General features: G+C 37.4%; 1 protein-coding gene across 1 annotated transcript in view; it reads left to right on the forward strand.

The window, feature by feature from the left end:
* SCAPER (S-phase cyclin A associated protein in the ER) overlaps positions 1-22782 on the forward strand; it is a 143077-nt gene that overhangs the window by 77461 nt on the left and 42834 nt on the right. The window contains exons 20-21 of the mRNA XM_059823614.1: positions 9221-9336; positions 17437-17560. Of these exons, the coding sequence (XP_059679597.1) occupies positions 9221-9336; positions 17437-17560 (240 nt within the window). The remainder of the gene's footprint in view (positions 1-9220; positions 9337-17436; positions 17561-22782) is intronic.

A 22782-nucleotide genomic window follows, 5' to 3' on the forward strand; every position in this document is an offset into this window, starting at 1 on the left:
GTTCCTGTGGTATTAGAGACTTAAACCTTTATCCTTGCTTTCCTCCTTTAATTGATGCACTTACTAGATGCCCTGTTATTTATAAAGAGACTAAACATTTATTTTTAATAAGCACAAGTGCTGCAATGCTCAGTGCTGTCTTTCACAATATCTATAAGGACAGTTCTTATTTTTCCAAGCAATGTTGGCTGTTTCCCGTTATGCTACTTAGCATAAGTGAAAGCAGCCAAACAGATAACATGCAATTCACTAGTTTACCTTTACCTGTCTTTCCTTTAGGGCTTTCACTGACTCTTGAAAGTTCACAAACAGGATTGTGAGGGTCTTGTCCCTGTCAACAGAAGTGTTAATAGAGTGCCTCTCTGTGATTTTACTATTGAACTGAACAGGCACTGCAGAACTTGGAAGGAGATCGTGTAAATAAGGTTCATCTTATTCAATGTGATAATACAGTGATTCAGAAAGGAGCCCTATCCAATATGGTTTACCTTACATTATGGACAGAAGTTTGGAAACAGAAGAATGAATAAAGTATATAACGTGCACGACAGAAGTTAAATTTCTGAGCATGTGACATTTAGTGTTTGCAGGACAGGCTTAAGAATCAATTTCTTACCAGTGGTATTGTCCCTAGGCCTGGACCAATTTTAAGTCGCTTGTCAGTAATGTACTTTCAGAGAGTATAGTAGTAACTATCTCTTCTTTTTTTAATTTTCTTTTAATTAAAAAATAAAGTAAGCCTCATTTTGATTGTTGCATGAGTGATGTGTCGACGGCTTTATTTTTCATCCTTTCTTTTTGTTGTACTTAGATATTTGTCTTTCCTTTATACTAAATATAAGATATGTGAAGTTGCAGTTAGTAGACCTTGGCTATTAAAGTGAAAAAACAGTATTATCCAAATGGCTTAGGTGCTGGAGGCTGAGCTCTACACGGGAGTCTGCAAGTACTGAACATCATGCAGGGAGTGAAACACCTTCTGCAAGATAAAGCCCATTTACCTGCCTACCATCTCAGCAGCTGGGGAGATGCTAGGTAAGCGTCCTCTCCTCGGTGAGGCCACAGAGATCAGTTGCTGTGGAGTGTCAACACAGAAACCAGAGGAGCTGCCTTATCTCTAAGGCTTCAGAATCAGCACTTTGCTTTGTGGGATAAGGTGTGAAGGAGCGTTTCTCAAGCCTCCTTTCTGTGGCCTTGCATAGCATTGCCGAAAGAGCCTGGGTACTTTAACACGTAAGGGATACGTGAGGGAGGAGTTGAGAGAAATACATGACAGGTATGTCCTTAACGTGAATGAATACCTCCCCCCGATGCTGTGCAAAGGCTGCTGAGCCAATTCTGGCTCATGTTTAATCCTAAGCTAGTTTCCCATTGATGTTCAGTGCTTGAAATGCTATTGTGGGTGAAGTCACTCATGTTTGAAAACCAGTTTGAGATTTCCAGGTGGAATAGTATATTATTATAATACTGATTTCACTAGAGAGAAGTATTACAGGGAACAGAATTGTCCATTTTAATAGAAAATATTATTTTGGTATACTCTGCTGTGATTTTCACTGTGTAAAGTTTCAAGGCTGGAGGACTAATCAAAGACTGTAGATTCTCTACAATCACGAACACATCTACGGTTTTGTATGTGCGTGTAGATATACTTGTGTATTTATTTAAAGGGGAGGGGAAAAAAAAAAAAGGAGGAGCCAGCCCAGGATTCAGTTGTCTGGTTTGTTTTTCTAAGGCAGCTTTGAACTGCATTTCTTAGCCTCTGGCGTTTTAGATAGAATCTTCAAACACTAGATAAAAGGAAAGAAGAAAATTCTTAAGATGGATTTCAACTATATTTTACTAATTAGTTATTATTTCTTCCTTCAGTGAACAGTTTAACAAGTATAGAACAGAGTTGCACAAGTTCAGAGTGTTCTTTCAGAAAGTCAAGAAGTTTCGAAGTATTTGGGTGTCATTCAGAACTATTTTCTTCTGAACAATTTTTGTTCCTGAGGTCTGTTCAAACAGGCTTTCCAGATCAGCTTCTTATTCGGACACAGTAGGCAGGACTAGCAGAAAGCAGGCTTTTGGCTGGTGAAGGAAAATACTCCTTTAAATCTACAACAAAATATTGATTGTGGAGGTTTGTCTTGGGGGGAGGGTTTACACCAGAGTATTTAAGTTAGTTCAAAAAGATTTCAAATAGTCAAAATGTGAGGTGCTAAAGTTACATAGAACGCAGATCTAAAGCTGACATGAAATCATTTCAGCTGCTAAAGTTCTGCGTTATTTCTGATTCTGCCTTACTTATTAACTAATAATAATACTTTAACAGGAGAAATGTATGGAAGTGAGTACTTTGGTCCAGGACATTGGATTTCACCCAATAACTCTTGCACCAAATTAATAAATTATGATTTAACTAGGATCATACGTTTCTAGGAGATAATCAGGTTTGATTTAAAAACTTCAAATGATTGAGAGTCGACTATATCCTAAGTATATTATGCTCATCATTAATTACTCTTGGCATTAGAAAAAATCGTTTTATTCTTACCTGAACTCATCCAGTTTCGGCTTGCAAATATTAGCTGTTGCTGTGCATTATCAGGAATCTTCTTCCCATTCAGGTACTTCCACACTGTGATCCCATCATATTCTTACTTTCCCCAACATAAACTAAATTGTATTTCAGTAGTGTCTCGTGGTGAGGCAGGTTTCTCTGACCTCATATCTTCTGTTTTACAAATCTTCCAGTTTGTCAGATGACCTGTGTAAAGGGGAGCGGCAGCGCAGGACAGCAGTTTTGGCCTCGCTTCTGTCCTGGAATGTGGTACACACAAACCAAAAGCTGTTACTAACTGATGCTCTCTTTATTTCACTCTGTGTTACTTCGTATTACCCACTGACTTGTGTAAATAAATTAAGATATTTTCCCCCGATCTGGTTTTATTTCAGAAGCATACAGTTTATATATATTATCCGACTGCTTTAATGAGTTAAACAAAACCGAGCAAAGTAACAGCGCAGGTCAATTGGCCTTTTCATGTATTTCTTTGTTGACCGTGTTAGATATGAGGAGGCATATGTGTGAATGACTATTTTTTAGCTGTGTGTGTTTTTCTGTACCAAATGTCAGATAACGAGATGAAAACATTATTTTGAGCTTTCTATTTCGTCTGCTAGTTTTCCAATTTGCCGAACATGCTTGTATCATTGGGTAAGTGGTGCTTCTGAAGGTGCCACAGATGCCAAACCCTGGTCAAATCCACCCTATCTTGTTAATGAACACACAAACAGTTGTTCCCCATCTGCTGCCTCTGTCTGAAAGGTTAGGAAGCCCTTCCTTCTTGATCACAAAGGACATAATTATTGTCTGTAGAGGAGTCAAGTACAAAGACAGTTCATCCAGTCTGACCGCTACTACACTGCAGGCCACCAAAGATTAACAGCTGCTTCTCCTTTGATTAGGTTAGGTAATAACAGTTACTTTAGTTAATAATTGGATGGATTCCCAGGCCATGTAATTCAGGTTTAGGCTGTCATTTTTTGCTGGCATGTAGCTGAGCTGTATTATGGGAACGGAGCCTGTAATCCTATTAGTCAGTTGTCACTCAAGCCACAGGAGAGGAGAGAGGGGGAATTCAATCCATTAAGGTGTTGTAACAGGTAAATAAGTCAGCCACGCTAGCCCCGTGTGCAGGGAGCTTTCTTGATTGTTTGTCATAGTTTAAAAAAAAAAAGGGATTAATTTTAAGTTTCTTAACGTGTTTAATTCATAATTAAGCCATAAAATGGTTACGATTCGTGTAATTTATTGTTATTTCTGTTTATTTTGCCGCACGTGCTTTAGTGTACACACACCCTCTGCTAAAATTACTTGATTCACGCACTGTTCTGCTGAAATTAGTTGCTGTGTGCTCTAAATGACAAGTTTATAATGGTCCAGAGATTAAGAATACATACTTAATATCGCATCAGCTGTGTTGGCTTTCCTCCTGTACAAACAAGACCACTGTATTTCACGACAATACAGACCTGTGAGGAAGAAAGAAAACGAGGTCTTTTTCTTGTATTGGTTTTGAGTGCTACATCTGCTGTTCTGAAGACTATGTCTCTGTTACTGTTTCTGTAATGGTTAAGACACATCTAGGTGGCATCCCCAAGGTGTTTGTGCCACCTCCTCTCTCCGTTAAGAAACACAGAGATGACAGTAATAATCACTTTTGCCTACATGTTCATTTGTCCCTGCTCTCCCGTGTGACCAGGTAACTTCAGAGCTTTGAAATCCTTTTGTACTTAGAAATCAAATTCTAGAAGAATGTTACTTGAAGTAGTTGTGAATTTCTGAAAATACATGTGAGCAAGCCAAGTTTTCACATACTGTTTGAAAACCAGATGCATATATCTTTTTTTTCTTTGTTGAACAAACATGAATCCCGTTTTATCGATTGCCTTTGCTGGATAACCTTCCCTACCTAAATATGCAGCCACTCAAAGAACAGTTTCTATAGTGAAATTCTGAAATGGGTTTCATAAACATCTGGCTAAGTAATTTGGGAGACTTAAGTTAGAAGTCTGGAGGATTCTTCCAAGCAGCAAAAATGTGCCATACTAGTTTATGCTCTTTCCAAATAGGGATTTAATACCCGCTCCCTCCCTACAGGACCCGTCATTTTTCATACTCGCATGGTGCCTGATCTACCCGCTGCGTTGGGTGCTATCAGAGTCAAAGTCGTAGTTACCTGAATGGGTCTTCCGTTCTGACACAGATTCAAATGGGGACCATTTTAAATAAGAATATTATGTGAGCAAGGCTTTGAATAACTTACATGCCTCAGTCTACTTCTTTTGAATTTCTAGTATGTTTTAATATGTATCAGCTAATGTAAAGCTTTGGCACTACAGAACATTAACTGAGTTTAGATCATATTTTGAAGGATATAGGTTAATTTTAGAAAGAAAGACAAATTGGATAAGACAGCTTGCTCCTATATGTTTATGCTTTAAGAAAGATTTCTTTAGATGAATATATAAATACTTGAAAATTTGAAAATCACCTCAAGTAGGAATTAATTCAGACATACTTTAAAATAATTGGGTATCATTTGGCTGCTGTACTTCAGAGATAGAATGACAATATTTTTCGAAATTGGGGAGATTTAATACTGTTCATTCTTTATACACAGCTCATCAACATGAGGTCTCGTATTGTGGATAGCTGAGGGAATTGCCTGTGCACAATCCCTTTTTTTCAGGGTTTCCTCCAGTACCACAGTCACACAGTATTCACTCCGAAAACGTCAGTAATGCAATATTCAAGTGACTCTTCTGCTCCTTTGTGGGTAGGACATGTTTTCCCTTCAGTTCCCATGACCTCCACTGACCCAAGGCCAAGCCCAAGGAGCTGTGCCCGAAGCTGGGGTTCCTGATCGCAGGACACTTGCGTGGTGATTGAGGTCATTTGCCGGCACTGTATACCAGCAGTTACTTTGGCATATCAGCATTGCCTTTCAATAAATGGGTTAAAAGCTCTTGGAGTTCTCTGTCTTAAAAGAATCCTTGGAGATAAATATATTCAATATCATGCCAAAAGTAGTGTATTCCTAATCCCTAAGTGGCAGTTTTATAGACCTTTGTACACACAGTGAACAAATACTGTGCTCATGTGTCTTTCACAACTTTGCTGCTGGTTTGTTTCTTCCTTTTATTAAGTTTTTTCCCCTCTGTCTTTCATGTACGTAGTTAGGGATTTATTTCCCTGATGGCTAAGCATCAAAATGCTGATAAATTTTTATGAGTAATCTAGAGAGGAGAATAATAGGGCATAAAGCTAAGTCATACAAAACTGGGAGAAATTACAAACTCGCTTCTGCTTGATAGAAAACTGTAGTAGTAAGGGAAGTTCTTTAAAAGGTAAATTTCTATTTTGCAAGGTATACTTGGATTTTAGCAAAGTATTAGACAAAAGTGAAACAGGCACTCTGAAAAAAGTCTGGCTATAAAAGAAGTGATGAGGAAAAGAAGGGATGCTCCAGATGGAAGCGGAAGGAGAGCATGTACGAAATCCAGCAGCCTCAAAAGATTAATATTCTTATTAAACAGATACATGAGGATCTCCTCGCAGAATAGGGAGACATTATAGCTTCTTTCAGTGTGGCTCTGGTGACTGATATGGGGGGAAAAAAAAGTTCCTTTCTGGACACTTCATTAGTAGGTATTTCTGGAGAAAAGAGGAGTTCTGGAAAAAAATCACAGATAAGAAAAGTTTACATGAAAAAAATAAAAGAACAGGATGGGTTTAGCATTAATGAATATATAGAGTTGAGAAACAAGCCAAGCAGGAAAATGTAACAGTGTACATTTTCAAGAATGGAATAATTACTATGGGGAGAAACAAAACGAGTGCAATAAAATGGGATATAACTCAGCATAATGGGATGAAATAGAGAAAGGGCATATTTGGTCTAAATGACAGGAAAGACTTCTTCGCCATGAGAGCTAATAGGTTGTGGCATAATCTCCCCTGAGAAATGGGGAAAGTGAGAAGTGGGAAGGGCTTGGCACATTTAAATCTGGAGCAGCACTAACAAATATGCTGTAGCAAATAAATCAGCAGCGTCACATAAATGTCTTGCTCGTTTGTGTGCTGCGATGCCGGCATGCTAATCACACACAGAAATCCTCCGGCACGTTTGACTACACTGGTTAAGTGCATGTGGTGATTACCAAGGAAAATGCACACTTCAAATAACAAAATCTTTCTTTACACTTGTGAAGTTTTAAGCTGAAGTGAAAATCAATACGTTAGAAAGGCCCCAGGCTTTGTCTGGGAGGTGCTGAACCACTCTACAGACCTGGTGGAGCAGGGGAGGAAGAGGAGGAAGTCTGAGAACTGTGGCCGCAAGCCAAGGTGCTCAACTAATACTCTATCGGTTTGTGGCAGGGCTGGTTCTTTGCTCTTTGGCCGTCTTTTCCGTACGGCTCTAGCGGGAGGTTGGTGGAAGGCGTTCCAGGGGAGGCAGCGCTTCCCGCAGCGTATCCCGGTCCCGGGGCAGGCGGGAGGGCAGGGGCTGTCTTGCACTACCCCAGAGGTCCCCAGCCGAGGGTGGCTTAGGGAGGCTTGTTGTGTTGTTGCTTGGAGTTTTCCTGAGTTGGGAGGGAGGGAGAGGAAGTAAAGGTGGGATATGTGAGTGAAACTCAAAGGCAGCTCTTCAGTTGCGGCACACTCCACCGGGCTAACCGGGCTAACGTTGACTGCTAGGAATTGTATTTATCGGTTAGCCTGTAGGAAATCAGCGGTTGATTATCTTAACTGCTCGGTGAGTTGGCACACAGATTTCCATTCGTTTGAGGATGGTTAGTCCTTTGAAGGTAAACCCTTTGGCTGTCTAAAAATCTACGTGCAATTCATATTCATTGTGGAAAATGGTTTATTTTTGAGTATCTGGCTTCCCTATTTAAACAGTTTTTCTGGAGCTTGGAACAAGTCATTTAAATAGAATATAGATGTTTGTTTGAAAGAAACTTAATGGAGAGGAAGGTGTACGATTTTAAAAAAAAAGTAAGATATGTACTTTTGTGTTTACATATTAATGTCTAATTCTCAGAGGGAAAAATGTTTTCCTTCTAAACCATATTATATCTTGCTCAATTATATTTCTAATTGTTCAAAGAAAGATTTTATTGCCAGAGTGACCAGGAGTTTTTTCTGTTATCCAGTATATATATATCTCTATTTTTTTTTTTTCTGTTGTAGTATAATATATTCTTTATGGACTAATAATGATTATATGTATACAGCACTTCCCATTTTTTCCCCACATGCCAAGTGGTTGCAGCACTGAAAAAAAAAAAAAAAGAAAGAAACTATTTCTTATTAACTAGAATATCCTCATCATTGATGAAATTAAAATGAGTAAATAAAAACAGCCAATGAAGCTACACTAAATTAGCAACTTAAAATCAGGGAAGAAAAAGATCTTACATGCTTTATTTTAAACAGTAGGAGATAAAACCAATTTGTATGAAAGGAAAAGGGCACGAGTAAGTCCTAAATTCCTGGACCTGCTCCAGTAAAAACTCAGTCATTTGCAAACTGTAGGAATAATGGTAGGATGGTATTTAAGTGTAAAATTCTGCTAAGTGGAAGTTCAAAAGGGACACCTAGAATAAAGAAAAGCTAATCTAGAAAGCGAGGAACACATACAAAACTAGTTTAAATTGAATCTTTCCATTTATAACCAGCAATGTAGCATAACGAATGCAAAACAAGCTGGATGTGAATGTCATACCTCAGAGCTAAAAATATTCATTCATTCTGCTGCATTTTGAAGAAGCTGCAAGCAATGGATTAGACACAGGACCTGGGGGGGTAATAAGTGGGAGTTGCCAAAGAGATAAACTACGCCAATCATCCAGGTGACATTTTCGAACGTTACCTCTATAGTTTCCCATAACTGAGGCACTACCAAAAATCACATCAAGGTTTTTAACCTGATTCTTAAATTCCAAGCAATTAATTTGAGAAGACAGAAAAGCTAACCAACTTGTATCCTCAACAGCATCTGTCAGGCAACATTTCAGTCTTCCCAAGATTAAGGATAAAATAAGACATCTGACTGATGATGCCATCAGGCTTTCTTCCAGATCAGCGGCTTAACTTTCGGGGTCCACGTTCTGTGAAATGCGTACCCAGGTATCATCAACGTAATGATGGTACTCATGTTTTGAAGTGATCTGCCTAAGCTACTTCATGCATACGATGAACAAAGCGGGGAACAAGCCTGGAGGTTGTCTCCTTTTGGAAAAGTTTGTAAAAAAAGAGGAAGTACCCATCTAGAGATTGTCTATATTCTTTAAGTCATATACAAAGCAATGAAGTATAGCTACAAAGATAACAGCAACAGATAAAGATTAGCTTTCTTAAAATCCCTATAACAATATGTCATTACAGAAAATATGGTACTCAACTGTATTGCCTATATAGTAATTGGATATGTATATATGATCTTTGAAAAAAATAGCACCTGAGAATTTCAACTTGTGCTCTAAAGAATGCTCCTCCCTGTGCACTGGAAGTGAAATGCTCTTTTTCAAAGGTGTTCAACGTGATAAATATATGTATTAAGGTTTTTCTACATTGAGGAAACTCAGGACAATTGTCTATCAGGCATAACTTTTATGTGGGAATTTCTTTAATTTCTGTTGGTTCTCTTCTGTGTTTGTGTTTATCTAGAACACAGCAGATCAAATAGCATTTTGGGCTGCAGGAGGACTGACTGCCCTTGAAAATGTTCTTCAAGCGGTGACTTCTCCCACCAATCTGAATGCGGTTTCACGGATTCCTTTTAAGTAAGTGTGATCGGTCCTTCATTTGCCACTTAGAATCACTAGAATATTTATTTCACATCTGCTGCTCCACTGCTTCTTCTCATAGTCCAGTGTTGAATTTCAAAGAAAAAAAAATCATGCTGTACTCTACGCTGCCATGGAAGGTGAAAGACATTTCCACTCAACCTCTGGTGTTCTAACTGGTTGATTTTATTTCTAGCTATGATATATTTGAGTGCTGGCATCCCTAATTGTGCAAAATGAGAAAAGAGAAAACTCTGTTTAACAGAAGAGAAGGTACATATCTTCTGAAGTTAGTCTGGAAAGATCTCTACTGGGAAGTGTGGGAATTTTTTAAAGCGTTGTAATTCACTGGAGGCTGACTGCTTTTAAAATGAAACAGTTGTAAGATACTGCTAGCTGAAAGGGCTTCTACAAACAGGTAAATCAAAATTCTTGTGGATTAGAGGAATTCCTCTTTTTAGCAGATAAGAATAGAAGGGTTTAAATGTCTAATCCCTAAAAAGAAAAAGGTGGTGGCTAAACAGAATGCCTGCAAAAACTGGTAACTCCAAAGCATGCTTTTTTCCCTAATCTCTAGCTGTAATTTTTATCCATTCAAAAGCACATAAGTGCTTTCAGAGCAGAGCTAGGCACGGTTTTAGTACAAGAGGAACCAAACCCAGGATATCCTGTTGTATACCATTGTCATCAGTTGTAGATATATTTTAATATTGTAATAATTGTAATTTCAGCACTACATTGTGAGGGTTTGGATTAAAACTGTCCATTAATATATTATGGGACAGGCGTGAAGTGCCGGGAAAGAACACCAAGGAAAAAAAGTGCTTTTAATATCTTAACTTTGCTCTTCAAAGAGAATAAAATTCCTGCCTTCCCACTAAGTCATGAAGAACGCACTTGCTGCAAGTCCAGCCAGCTCCGCTGATGAGCAATCCTGAATTGGTCTAAGGTGAGCAGCTCAGCAGCAGCTTTTGGACTTGTTAATTCGCAGAGGCTGTAATTTTGACTTACCCTCATCAATGTGGGATAAACTTTGCAAGGCAAAGGGCTGCGCTGCGTGGCCACATAAAGCTTAGTTTAAATTTAGCTTTACATTCTTAGAATGTGCATCTTCCATATAATTTTTGTTCTTTCATTTCGGTAATAGTCTCACTATTACTATCACTATTATCACTAGGCAGCCTTTGTTGAGAAGGTTCGAGAATATTGTGTTTACATTACTGAAAACACTTTGTTTAAAGTTTGTTAGACAGTATGAGGATGTATTCATTCTCAAAGGAACTTGTGTGGTGGTAAATAAAGCCCCATGTCAGCTACATTTGTATAACAGAAAAAACATCCAAGGAGATTTATCAGAGGTTCTCCTCTCTATGACAGTTGCTGTCTATCTCATACCTCTTTCAGACCAGTATAACTGGTTTCTCAGATTCCTGAGCCTATTCGTGACTGAATTATAAAAAGAATTTTTAAACCTTTCAAAAATTCTTTAAATGTTGTTTTGTTAACACAAGTTTTCAACTATCTGTATTTCCAAAAGAAATACCAAGGCAGAAAAGAGATTAATATAAACTCTTCTGACAGCTTTGTATGTTAAAAATTCTACTGAAGAACTTAGCTCCACTGCTGAAATACAACGTTTCGTTCAACTTTACAGCAAATTGCAGTCTTCAGTTTATAGGCATCTGAAAGTATTGTAGTTTGGAAGTTGGACATCAGGTTGCATGTACTTTAACGCAGGATCTTGCTTTCTAAAACTAACCTTTCTTGCAGTTTTTTTCCTCAAGAGTCTTAACTGCCTGAGTCTGACTTGCAGAGTCTAGAGTCTGCTAGAAGCGTCACAGTGAACTTTGGAGCTGCTGCCTGCGATGCAGAGCCTCCTCTATTGCTATTTCGGTGGTGGTCTTTCTGATAGAGAAGAACATACTTTGTGCAGAAGCTGCAACTCAACTGTCGAGAGCAAGCGACCGTTCCGGAGGGTGGGACTTCCTATGAACAGTTTGAAACAGGCACAAACGTGGCTGGTTTAGAGAAGCCACGTTAATGCCTATTGGTATGGTCTCACTGAAAGTATTTAAGAAATTCTTCACGTGTTGCTTTAAATGCAGGATGTTTGAGAGGGTTTCAAAAACAAAGGATGATCACAGAATATATTCAGGTCTTTAAATGAAGCAAATTTGTATCACATTTCTCCTCATTTAATTTTTGAAATGAGTTTGAAATTATTTTTCTTTCTTGTGTGCAAATACAATTTACATCCTGACGTCTTAAACTTTGAATCTGGCAAAGCAGCAGTTTTCTCTGTTTAAAGACAAAGCAAAGCCATGTGGAAAGAAGTTGAATTAAGACCTTTCATTAATTGCCCTCCAGTCTTCCCCTAGCCAAATATGCTTTGCTAAAGGACGCTACTGTACTTAAGATTGTTTGTGTGTTCTTGCAATGTTTAACGATTTGTACTCATCTCAAATTGGGAATCTGTCTGTTGTTTTGTGATGAGGATAAGCTATTTACAAGTAGGTGAGGAGATTACGTGGGCTATTATCTACATCTCTCTTTCTCCAAAATCCTGGCAGTATGGTGCAGCTCAGAACTTTAATCCTGTGTCTACAAGATAAAGCTTTATTATCAAAAGATTTAACAATATGCCTGTTGTTTTGTAGTACTGTCCAGATTGGTAGTTAGACCAGCAGGAGGGCAAATGCTGTGGAAAAGATGTGACATTTATGAGACAGATGATACATTTGGTGTTGGGGCAATTTTTCTCCCCTTCAAATAAATCACTGCAAAAGGAAAAGAGAAAGCAATGGATTATAGTAGGTCTTATTATTGGTGTTAATATACGAATTACCGTCCAGCTGCGTTATTTCTTGAAGTAGCATTTTGTAATTTTCCTGAATTTGTTCAGTTCTCCACAAAATAAGACAGACATATTCAGCGGAATTTCAAGGGTTTTCAGAGGCTTACGGCAGTTTTCTTGCGCTTCTACTGAAAAGCAAATGGGAGCTGCACAGCAAAATAATTTAGTGACTGAAGATCAGGACCAGAAGATGAGTCTATCCCCGATGTTGCCTTGCATATTTGCTATGGGCAACTCATTCAGCCCCTTTGTGCCATGACATGTTACTGGCCTTGAAAATTGTAACAAATCTGCTAACAAATGAGGTTTGTAGGGTTTGTTTAATTCACATTTGTGAAATACTTTGAGCTCCTTGGGTGACCAACACTTTTAAACAGAAATTAGTAGTATAAGGAACAAAGGAGGACTTCTGTTACAAGTTAAGACATGATTAAAGTCAGTTTTATTATAATATATCATCTGCTCTATTCATACAATTTCTTGCATCATTTATTTAAAGTAAATATTATCAGGGTAAAAAAGCTCAAACCATAATTATATACATAAAAAGCATAAAATAGTGCCTGCATAATGTTATGGATGGCATTGATACAAACTACTTTTTTCAATAAGAACTATTTTGAACTGAGAACTGGTTTTATAGCTTGTTCTTTGTAATTTTTACTTGGTTTTATGAGCGTACATTTCTTAAGCTGCTCTGTTACTGTTCATGCAGTTCTATAGGATTGTTCACAAATTTTTTATGTAAAGTGCAAAAGAAGTTTTCTTATTTTCTTGTAAAATTATTCCCTCAAGAGAAACATTTGTTGAGAACTAGCAGTTGGTACAAGGACATAAAGATACTCTAAAGAGAATGACCTCTTTGCAAGTTCAACATCTGATACCTGCAGCATCTGTCTCTTCCCGTGATGTATTCTTGCTGTCTGTCTCAGAGCTGGATTTCAAGCTCACAGAGCTCAAGAATAAAGCAATGTTGCTCTGCCGTGCAATATAGGAACAAGTTTTATTGTTGAAAGGAGCTCTGTGAACTGTTAGGAAACTTTTGGATTGAGAGCCAGATCTCGCAATGAAACATTTGATAAGACTGGAGAATTTCTGTAGAACACTTTCAAATTCCATCACACCTGTAAATGTTGGGGTAAATTAATTGTTACGTTGTCACTTGCCATGCAATAGTTTATTCCTAAGTACAGTAACATTTCAGAATGAAACTCCAGTCTGTTTTTGGAAGTGTCTTGAAGGAGAATTGATGTTGAGTTTTGTCTTTTCTCTATTAATTGTGGCTAGACTTCAGCTGGAGCCCTTTTTTAGATCAGACGTCCTTAAATAATGTAAAATACAGACAAAATAGTAATTGATTATGAATCTTTGAGGATTCCTGATTATGTAAATGGCCCCGTGAGTGAAGTATAAGGGCCTGTGTAGCCTTCAAGACTTAAAATTGGTATTTTAACCTTAAAATTAATTTTATTGTGGTTTTTCTTTCAATCCGTGTTCTTACCTTGGTGGCTTTTTAACCATTCCGCTATACAGCCATTCTGTGCACCGTTTTTCAATAATAGCTCACCTCCCACTCCTTCTCAACTCAGCTTTTAAATACCAATACTGATCACTTTCTTTCCCCATCAGTGCTGCATAATATTCAAACTGGTTAAAAATGAGCAGTTCACTAACTGAATTAACACATCCTAAATTTGAAAATGTTTAGGTTTGTATTGTTTCACTGCCAAATTGAGCTTTTTGGGTTACCTTGTTCATTGATAATCAGAGTACATTCATTTGTAATCTTCAGAAGTTGAAAGTAATGCGAAAAAGCTTTACGTTTGAAACAGGTTAATTATTATACGTTAATGATGCCCTGATTTTTACAAAACAAAAGTTGTGAGTTCTTGCCTACATATCCTGGTGCTCTATGGTGGCTTAGTTTTGCACGGTTGGATACTGTTGCTGCCTCAGTATTTTGAATAAAAGGTAGTTTGTCAACTTGTTTGTGTCAGGCAAATTGAGGAAAGTGAAGATGTGCTAGCATAAAAGAAAGTCACGTACGTACATATAAACTGTTGACATCTAGCTTGAAGATGTTGATTAAAATGAATCCTCTTCCTATTTCTTTGCACTCAATTAAAATAAATATAACATACAGATGCATATTTTTGCCTAGTTTAAAGACAGATTTCTTTTCTGGATCAAAGTTTGTGTACCATAATGAGTGTTTTTATAATTGGGTTTACTCTAGAGGAAAGCCTTACATCAGGGTAGACTTACTGCGCGTTTGAGTATACATGCTGTCTAACATAGCTTTAAAGCTGATTTGTGGGTGTGACGCAAAGTTTAGAGCAACATCAGTAATCAATAAACAGCTGCTTTACATGAGGCTCATGCTTTACTATTTCAACTGATTTTGGTATCGCTTGAGATAAAAGTTTTGGAATTAAGAACAGTTAGAGCTTCCAAGAGGGAAAAAATGGTAAGAAATGTATTGAGTTTTTCATCCCAGAGAGTTTCACTGGTGGTTAAATAAAGTTCTGGCTTGACATTTGCAGCACGGCGCTTGTCTTGGAGGCCTTGTGCAGAAATGGTGACAGTTGACAGCTGTTGTTCCCTTAATAAGATTAAAGTAAAGAAATTAGTTGTGCTGTCTTTAATCTGCCGTTTAACACTGCGAGCCACCTGGGGACGGCTTCTGTGCTGACACTTCCAATTTTGAATTAAAAAAAAATTGTGGAACTGAATCGTAGGTCAGAGCGTGCCATGATTAGAACGTACTTAGACGAACCATAGTTAGCAAGCTTATGTTATCAATTCAAAGAACCCTCTTCATTGCTGTGAAAAATTAATTTGACATCCATTTGTTTACACCACCTTTTCAAATGCATTATTTGAGTCTCTGAAAATGCAATTACTTTTCTGACCTGAGATTCATTTGGGAGATACAAAAACATGATGCATTCTTACAGTGGAATTTGTTCTATGTATAAAGTGGGAAGTTTTTGTGTCTTCAACTGTAAAATAAATCATCCTCCTAGGAATCCCATATATCAAAAAACATTATTGTAGTGAATTAACTAAATCACCTCAGAAACTGAAATGCTGATCCAAGTCAAAATTATACGTTAACGTACCAAGTTCATATGTGACACTTTGGGTAAATTATTAACGTTTATATTTACATAGAATTAATCTTTATTTTAGAATAGCTGATAAAACGACAGATTCTGATTTAAAGCATCTTCTTCTCAACTGAAAATAGAAACTACCAATATAGTTGCGTATCTCTCTCTCCCTGTAAACACACCTACACAGGGGAATAATCTTCCATGAAAAGTAAAAGTAGGTGCCTAATGAACATTTTTTTCAGTATTACTGAGGAAAGTGAAATAAATACCTTTGTATAGTCAGGATAGGAAAAGAGAATCCTGTTGCAGGGCAGGTTTTAAAAAATGCACATGAAGCGTGCTACTTGAATTTTGTATAGGTGTTATCCTTGCAGGGTAAAAATTAGGTGAAATAGGTGAAAATTAACCTGCCTTTCATCAATAAAGAAGGAATTAATATTGTTTTCATATCACGTCAACTGCAGATTGAAATGGATTTAATTAGGCAGTAGAGTAAAATTAATTATCAGTACAGTAAAATTAATATAACTGGTAATACGGTGATACTCAGAATATTAACAAAGGAAAGGTATAAATGTTCTTCATGTATTTACAGAGCAAACCAAGCAAGGTAATGCTTATTTTTTAAATTCAAAATTATTTCTCCAGCTGAAAACAATGCAGAAATACAAATGAAAAAAATTTTACTCTAAATTTTCTGTCCTCTGAGCATTTCCAGCTTTTCTTGGCTTGAGAAATACAATGTATATAAGATGCTTCCATTTCCACTCCGGGGAGCCGTGCTAAGTAATCAGATGCCACAGCAATCAGTAAAGCAGCCTGCCTTGTGTAAATAACTTCGTTGTTTCAAAAAATATTTTAGGAGAAAAATAAAGCATAAAACTCAACTCTCTCTTTATGAAATGTGTTGAATTAGTCTGCAGCTTGTTATGTTGAATACCAGCTTTGATGATTTCTGTACAATAACTTGTTTGTTGCAGTCCCACTTTTGTATGACCTTTTGACAGTGCTCACAATTTATTTTCTTCTATGGAGCTTATTTGAACTTAGTCACATTTTTTCACATGTTAAAAAAAACCCAACAAAGTAAAAGTTCTTTTCCTTTTGGTTTACTTTAGACACACAACTTGAATTTCTAGCCATCTTTATTTATTATTGTATATATTTATGATGCATTTGTGTTGTGTGTCTGTGTGCATACTTGTATAGTAACAGTGATAGCTTTTGTAGTAAGCAAAGTTCAAGAACTGAATTTTGTGTTTATTCTGAAATAGTATTATCCATGGTCAGATTTATCTTCCCTGTGAGTATGTTCTGTAGGACTGGTCCCAGCTTCCCTGCAAATCCTGTTTTGAGAAGAACACTCTAGTTGGAGCAGCTGGAAGTTACTGCCCACGATGCAGAGAGTAATTGGGCATGTTTTGTGTATCTGGAGCTTTCTGACTCCTTGTGTTTATGATTTTCTGTTCTGACCATTGCAAACCTGTTACCTCTTCCCGCCAGCCATAGGCGTAGGTCAGTTGATGCTATTGTAGTTACACGCTAACACTTAAAGGCTCTGTATGGCAGTGGTTCGCCATACGTCAGTAGAAGTTTTTGGACAGGAATTTCACCTGCTCAGTTTTGCTTGCTCAGTACAAATTACTTGACCCTCTCCATTCCTTGCGTTAGTTCACAGACGCTACGCAACAGCCTCTTTCTAAAGCCGGTTGCGGTATACTGTGAATTACTTCGTACAGGGATTTTTTCTTGAAGGTTGTGCTAGGAAAGGGACCTTATACCCAAATTACTTGGGTGATATAACTGTAAGCCACAAGAAAAGAGTATCACTTATCTAAATTATGAAATCTGCTGATATTCTGTGTAAGTTTTGTTACGAGTTTTGAATACAGAAGAGTGCAGTAGCCATAGAGTGCATGCTTCTGGTAAGTATGGCTTTACTGTTTTGAAGTTACTAATTAAATAATTGATTTCATGTACACTTTTACTTCAGTTTGGAATCCGAAGTTTAAGAAAACTTATCTGAATTGTCAAAAGGTTGTTTTGTGATGTGCTTCCATTTATTTGCTTTTAATTTACTGAAGAAAAAAATAAAATTCTTATTTTTCTTTCCTTCTGATTTTTTAGGTCACTCTGCAATACAGTAAATGCTTACAGCCTCACCTGCAGTAATTGCGCAGAAAACTGCACCTATGTTCTTTTTAGTAGTAAGATCACTTTTCTAATGGACCTGTTGATACACCAGTTTACGGTACGTAAAATAGCTATTTTAATTTAGGAATTTTTGTATGCTTCGCAAACCTGTTAGAGTATTTAGAGTATAAGAATCAGGAGATATGTAAGAATAAAGGCTCAAAAGAAGAAGATTCTTTTGTTGTATGTATTTGGTAACCGTATCTACTGTGCTTCTATACAAATGGATATATTTGCTTCTGCTAACAAGTTCTGCCAAAGCATATGTACCAGGATCTCTAGTGAGTGGACAGTGTTCTGTCTTTAACATTTTCTGAGGTTTTGTTCTTTAATTCACTTTAATTCATTTAAAGCATAGGTTGTCCATGTGTGTTTGATTCTTACGTGTTTCAGTATTGGGGAATATAGCTCAGGTCAATACGTTGCTGTAGTTTGATTTGCTGAAGTGCTTAAATAGCAGGACTCTTTAACTGTGAAAGTTTTAATTTTCCAATGTTTCATTTAATTTGAAATGTCATTAAATATTTCATTTGAAAACTCATTTTTTATTCATAGTGACCTGCTCATCATAAGATATTTAGTCTTGGTGTTCTACTTATAAATTGTGTGTATGTATTTTCATGAGCCAAGCAGTTTGTTAATTGAAAAGTTATGTACATACTTTAAATAATTTAAATGACGCTGTTAGAATCAACAAGCCATAGGACTGTTGATGAACACTTTAAAAAGATAGTCCGAAGGTCCTTGACGCAAAGAAAACCTGAATGCAACCTGTGCATTCTCCTCTAAGTAGCTGCCAGCGCATTGTACTTCACCAGATCTTTCCAAGAGGATTCCAGGTATTAGATTTCAAATATACTTAGTGAAAGGTGGGTGTATTGTGCTGGGCCAGTCACAACACTGCTGGCGCTCTGCGGAGCAGCCAGAGCACAGGCTCTGCGGGTAATTACACAAGAGATGAAATCCTTCAGCACTTTACAAGTGACAAGATTCATTCTGCTGCCAAACGCCTTCCCTTTTCTCAGTGTAGCACGGTGCGAACGACCCGCACTTTCCCCAAAGAAATACAGAGGGTATTTCGAAGGAAACGTTGGCCACCTAGAGATCAGAGATACTACATAAGAAAAATTTACTACTGCTTAGAGCTGTTTGCAGTCTGTTGCCAAGTACTACCCTTGAATTGCAGCAAAACAGTAATTAAAGCTTAATGTTTCCCATGATCCACAGTGGACTTTTCTTTCCTACGCATAAAGTCTCTTATGTTCTCTTCAGGTGAAATTGGCCCTTAAACTAAGATATCTTCGTAGTTCCATGAAGTACATATTTAAGCACAAAAAAATAAATACAGTGCCGCTTTTCTAACCCTGATTTTTCACTCTTGAAAATATAGTAAATCAGATCAAGTTTGAATTTTTCTTTTTTATGAAAAAGAAATGGACAAATGGAGAGCACTTTTTTAAATGGATCAAGCTCTGAATACCAGAACGTTAAAGGACACCCCTCCAAAGAATTTAACTGCCTGCAGTATTCCTGGTTTGGTGAGCTGTGTGATGCTGCCTTTGCCTGTGTTGTGTGTGTTTCCACTTACTGTTGGAAAATAAGCCCCAAGTAATACCAGGAGTAATAAATAAGAACATATATTTGCAAGGTTTTAACAAATTGAAAAAGAAGTGTGCCAATATTTCCTGCATACAGAAACAGAAAGAATCCAGTTTTGAGACCTTTAAATATATTATTGAATCCAGCAAGTATGAACCCTACTTCCAACCAATTTAATGTGTTTTAGTTTTGGTTTTATTCCTCAAAACCAAATGCAATGTCAGCTTCACTTTTGCTAAAACTCAGAGCTATAGGATTTAAAGAATAAAATCTAAAGCAATCACTTCTCACGGGCGACAAAATGTTCATTTTTCTTTACACAGGTGTAACATTTTTCTCCTCAAAATATTTCTTGAAGAATTACTAAAATATATATATATATTCTCCAGTAAAAGCTTGGGTACCAATGGGAAATGATAGAATATCAAATGTAGTGTATTTCTTATTTTTTTTGTGACATCCAGCCTGCCCAAGTTAATTATTACGAGAGTCCTGTTTAGACCTTCCTTTATCTCATACCTAAATGGTCTGGTAGGAAACCTTCTGTGGACTTGACTTACTGTTTTACCTTTCTTAGCCTCCTCAGCCCAGGTAATGCCCCAGTCAGTGTCTCTGGAGGTCAGTAGTAGCCTCTCTCCTGATTTCAGTGGTTAATGGATCAAACCTTCCCGCTCACATTCATACAAGTCTTGTGCTCCAGTTGTAACTTCATTTGTCCACAGACTGCTGTCTCTGCTCTTCTTTGTCTCCTGTACCTAGAAGATAGTTGCAAAATAATGAGAACTTTTCTGATTGTGTATTTTGGAAGGTTTCACACTGAGAGAAACAAATAATTACACGGAGCTGGAAGCATGTGAGGATAGTTTTTTATTTTGGGGGGGGGTTCTAGTCAAGTGACAGCTGTCATGTACTTTTCCATGAAGATACTGAAAAAGCCATATATATAAAAGCCATACCTATCTGTGCCTGCGTTTGTAAATAATTGTATCTGTTTAATAAACAGACTGGGGGCGGTTGGGTTTTTTTTATATCTGCCTTTTATGATTTCACGATAAGCAAAGCATGACAGTTTGTTCTCTGACTATATGTTCTCAGGTAGATCAAAGGGAAATTTCAAAACGCTTTTGAGAATAACAAGCTGGACAAGACCACCTTGTTCAGTAAAAATTCTTAGAAGGTTTTGTTCATTCATTCAGATCTTTCCTGTCACAGCATACCTGCTGTTACCAGTTAAAGCATAATGTAAATCAGTACTCATTAAGAATTAGAAATTGAGACATTTTTGTTGTTATATGCCTCGTTCACATAAATATGCAAAATTACATGGATTCTTGCTTCATTTTCGCACTGCATACTGCATAGAATTGCAAATGACAAGCTTGAAATAGTCACTGCTATGCACTTCGTTTCTTCATGTGCATTATTGCTAATATCCTGCACATGCAATACAGTTTTTAGACTTTTTTCTTTCTCTTTGAGAGAATTGCTGAAGGCTAGAATCAGATTATTTTTATTCCTTTAAGTAGATGATTTTATGTAAACACGCAACATATAGGCTTGATTGCAGAAATGAAAAGCCAAAAAAAAAAACCCCAGTCTTGCCCATCTCTCTCCAGCAGTCTGACTGCCCAGAGTTGGTTGAAATTTTGAAATTTTTGAAAATTCTGAATTTGGGGCCATATTGTTAGTAGCTCTGGTTGAAATTTTGAAAATTTTGAATTGGATCATGTGCTGATTTTGGCTGGGGTAGAGTTAATTTTCTTCATAGTATCTGGTATGGGGCTGTGTTTGGGATTTGTGCTGGAAACAGCGCTGGTAACGCCGGGATGTTTTTGTGACTGCTGAGCGGTGCTTACACAGGGTCGAGGCCTTTTCTGCTCCTCACAGCGAGTAGGCTGGGGGTGCGCAACAAGTTGGGAGGGGACGCAGCCGGGACAGCTGACCCCAGCTGACCAAAAGGAATATTCCAGGCCATATGATGTCATGCTCAGCAATAAAACTAGGGGCGAGGTTGGCAGGGGGGCCGCTGCTTGGGGACTGGCTGGGCATCGGTCGGTTGGTGGTGAGCAATTGCTTTTGTTTGCATCACTTGTCTTTCTTGGGTTTTATTTCCCTCTCTTTGGTATTTTCCTTTTCCTTGCTGCTTTTTTTTTATTATTATTATTATTATTATTATTATTATTATTATTATTATTATTATTATTATATTTCAATTATTAAACTGTTCTTAGCTCAACCTACAAGTTTTCTCAGTTTTACCCTTACAATTCTCTTCCCCCCATCCTGCTGGGAGAGGAGTGTGTGAGCGGCTGTGTGGTGCTTGGTCGCCACAACAGAGCACTGTGATTTTTTTTTTTTTTTTTTTTTTTATGGCAATCTTTACATGCATAATATCTGAAACTTCTAAAAAAACCCATTATTAGTGAATGTAAATCATGTGAAATGAACATTGCAATTTAAGTAGAGATCAAACAAATGCAGAGATCAAAAATAACACGCAGAAATCAAAAGTGAGTTGCTTCTTACTTTTTTCTTCTCCAAAATAGAGTGCTTAAATCTGGACTGGACTGTAGGTAGATGGCCTATGAAGTTTTACTCATGAAGTACAATCATTTTGACTTTGTAACTTTTAAAAGACCAAAAACTTACATCTTTTTTATTTGCTTCAGTAGGAAGCCAGTTGGTTAATCTTGAAATAGGGCTGGCGTAGGAGAAAGAATGACATATTAAAGTATTTAGGGGTAGGGAATTTAAAAAGTGGCACCTTCATCTGCACCGTCTTAAGCCCATAGACTTCCTGGGCCATTTCCATTTCCTTAGTTCACTAGTTTACTGCATAGAAAGTCTGACATCCTGTAGATACTGGTTTGAAAGTATACGTTTTCCAGAGTGTTTTCGAGGCAAGCCCAATAACTTATACATGCAAAAAGCACAAAATCACCACTGTTAATGGGAGAAGAATACAATATAAGTGACTGCATGAACAGAAATAGGGTGCTTCAAAAGGTTTGAAGACTTTCCATTTAGGTTTAGCATTTAGGTTTATTTAAAATTCTTCGTGGCTGTGAAGGATTATGGTTTTTACGAGACAAATAAAAACATAAATGAGTTTTCAGTGACAGAGCTCTACGTTGCTAACTGGAAAACTGGTTTGTTGGGGTTTTTTTGTTAGCACAAAAAAAGAAGTGTTCTGATATGCAGGGGTACTTTTGGTGGCATGAGTCAGAATGGAGTAACGTTTTCAGCTATATTAAAAGTGTGCCTAAGTGCTTTACTGGATTGGGGCCATATTGTTCAGCATCTTGCAGGATTAAGTCCTAGATGCTGGGCAGAGCTGAAGAGCTTATGGCAGCTCTGCACAAGCAAGGGAATCCCTACACAAGGGGAATTCTCTGCTGAATGGCTCAACAGTTGTATGGAGACTGTACCAGAGCTGAGAATCTGGTCATCAGAGCGTTCTGCTTCAAGAACTGATTTAAAGAAAGCGGGAGTCTTCATTAGGCCCAGCATAGGCAGTCATCATAAATGCTGAATTAGCCTTGAAATGTTGGATGTGTCAAATAGTTGAACAATAGTTACATTTTTCCTGATTTTCCTTTGTGATGTAAAAATACTTCATACTAATTACTTGACAAGTCAGTTTAGGTGTGTAATCGTACCTGTAGATTTGTGTCAGTTAAA

The sequence above is a fragment of the Gavia stellata genome, chromosome 13, assembly GCF_030936135.1.
Source record: "Gavia stellata isolate bGavSte3 chromosome 13, bGavSte3.hap2, whole genome shotgun sequence".
NCBI classification, from domain to species: domain Eukaryota; kingdom Metazoa; phylum Chordata; class Aves; order Gaviiformes; family Gaviidae; genus Gavia; species Gavia stellata.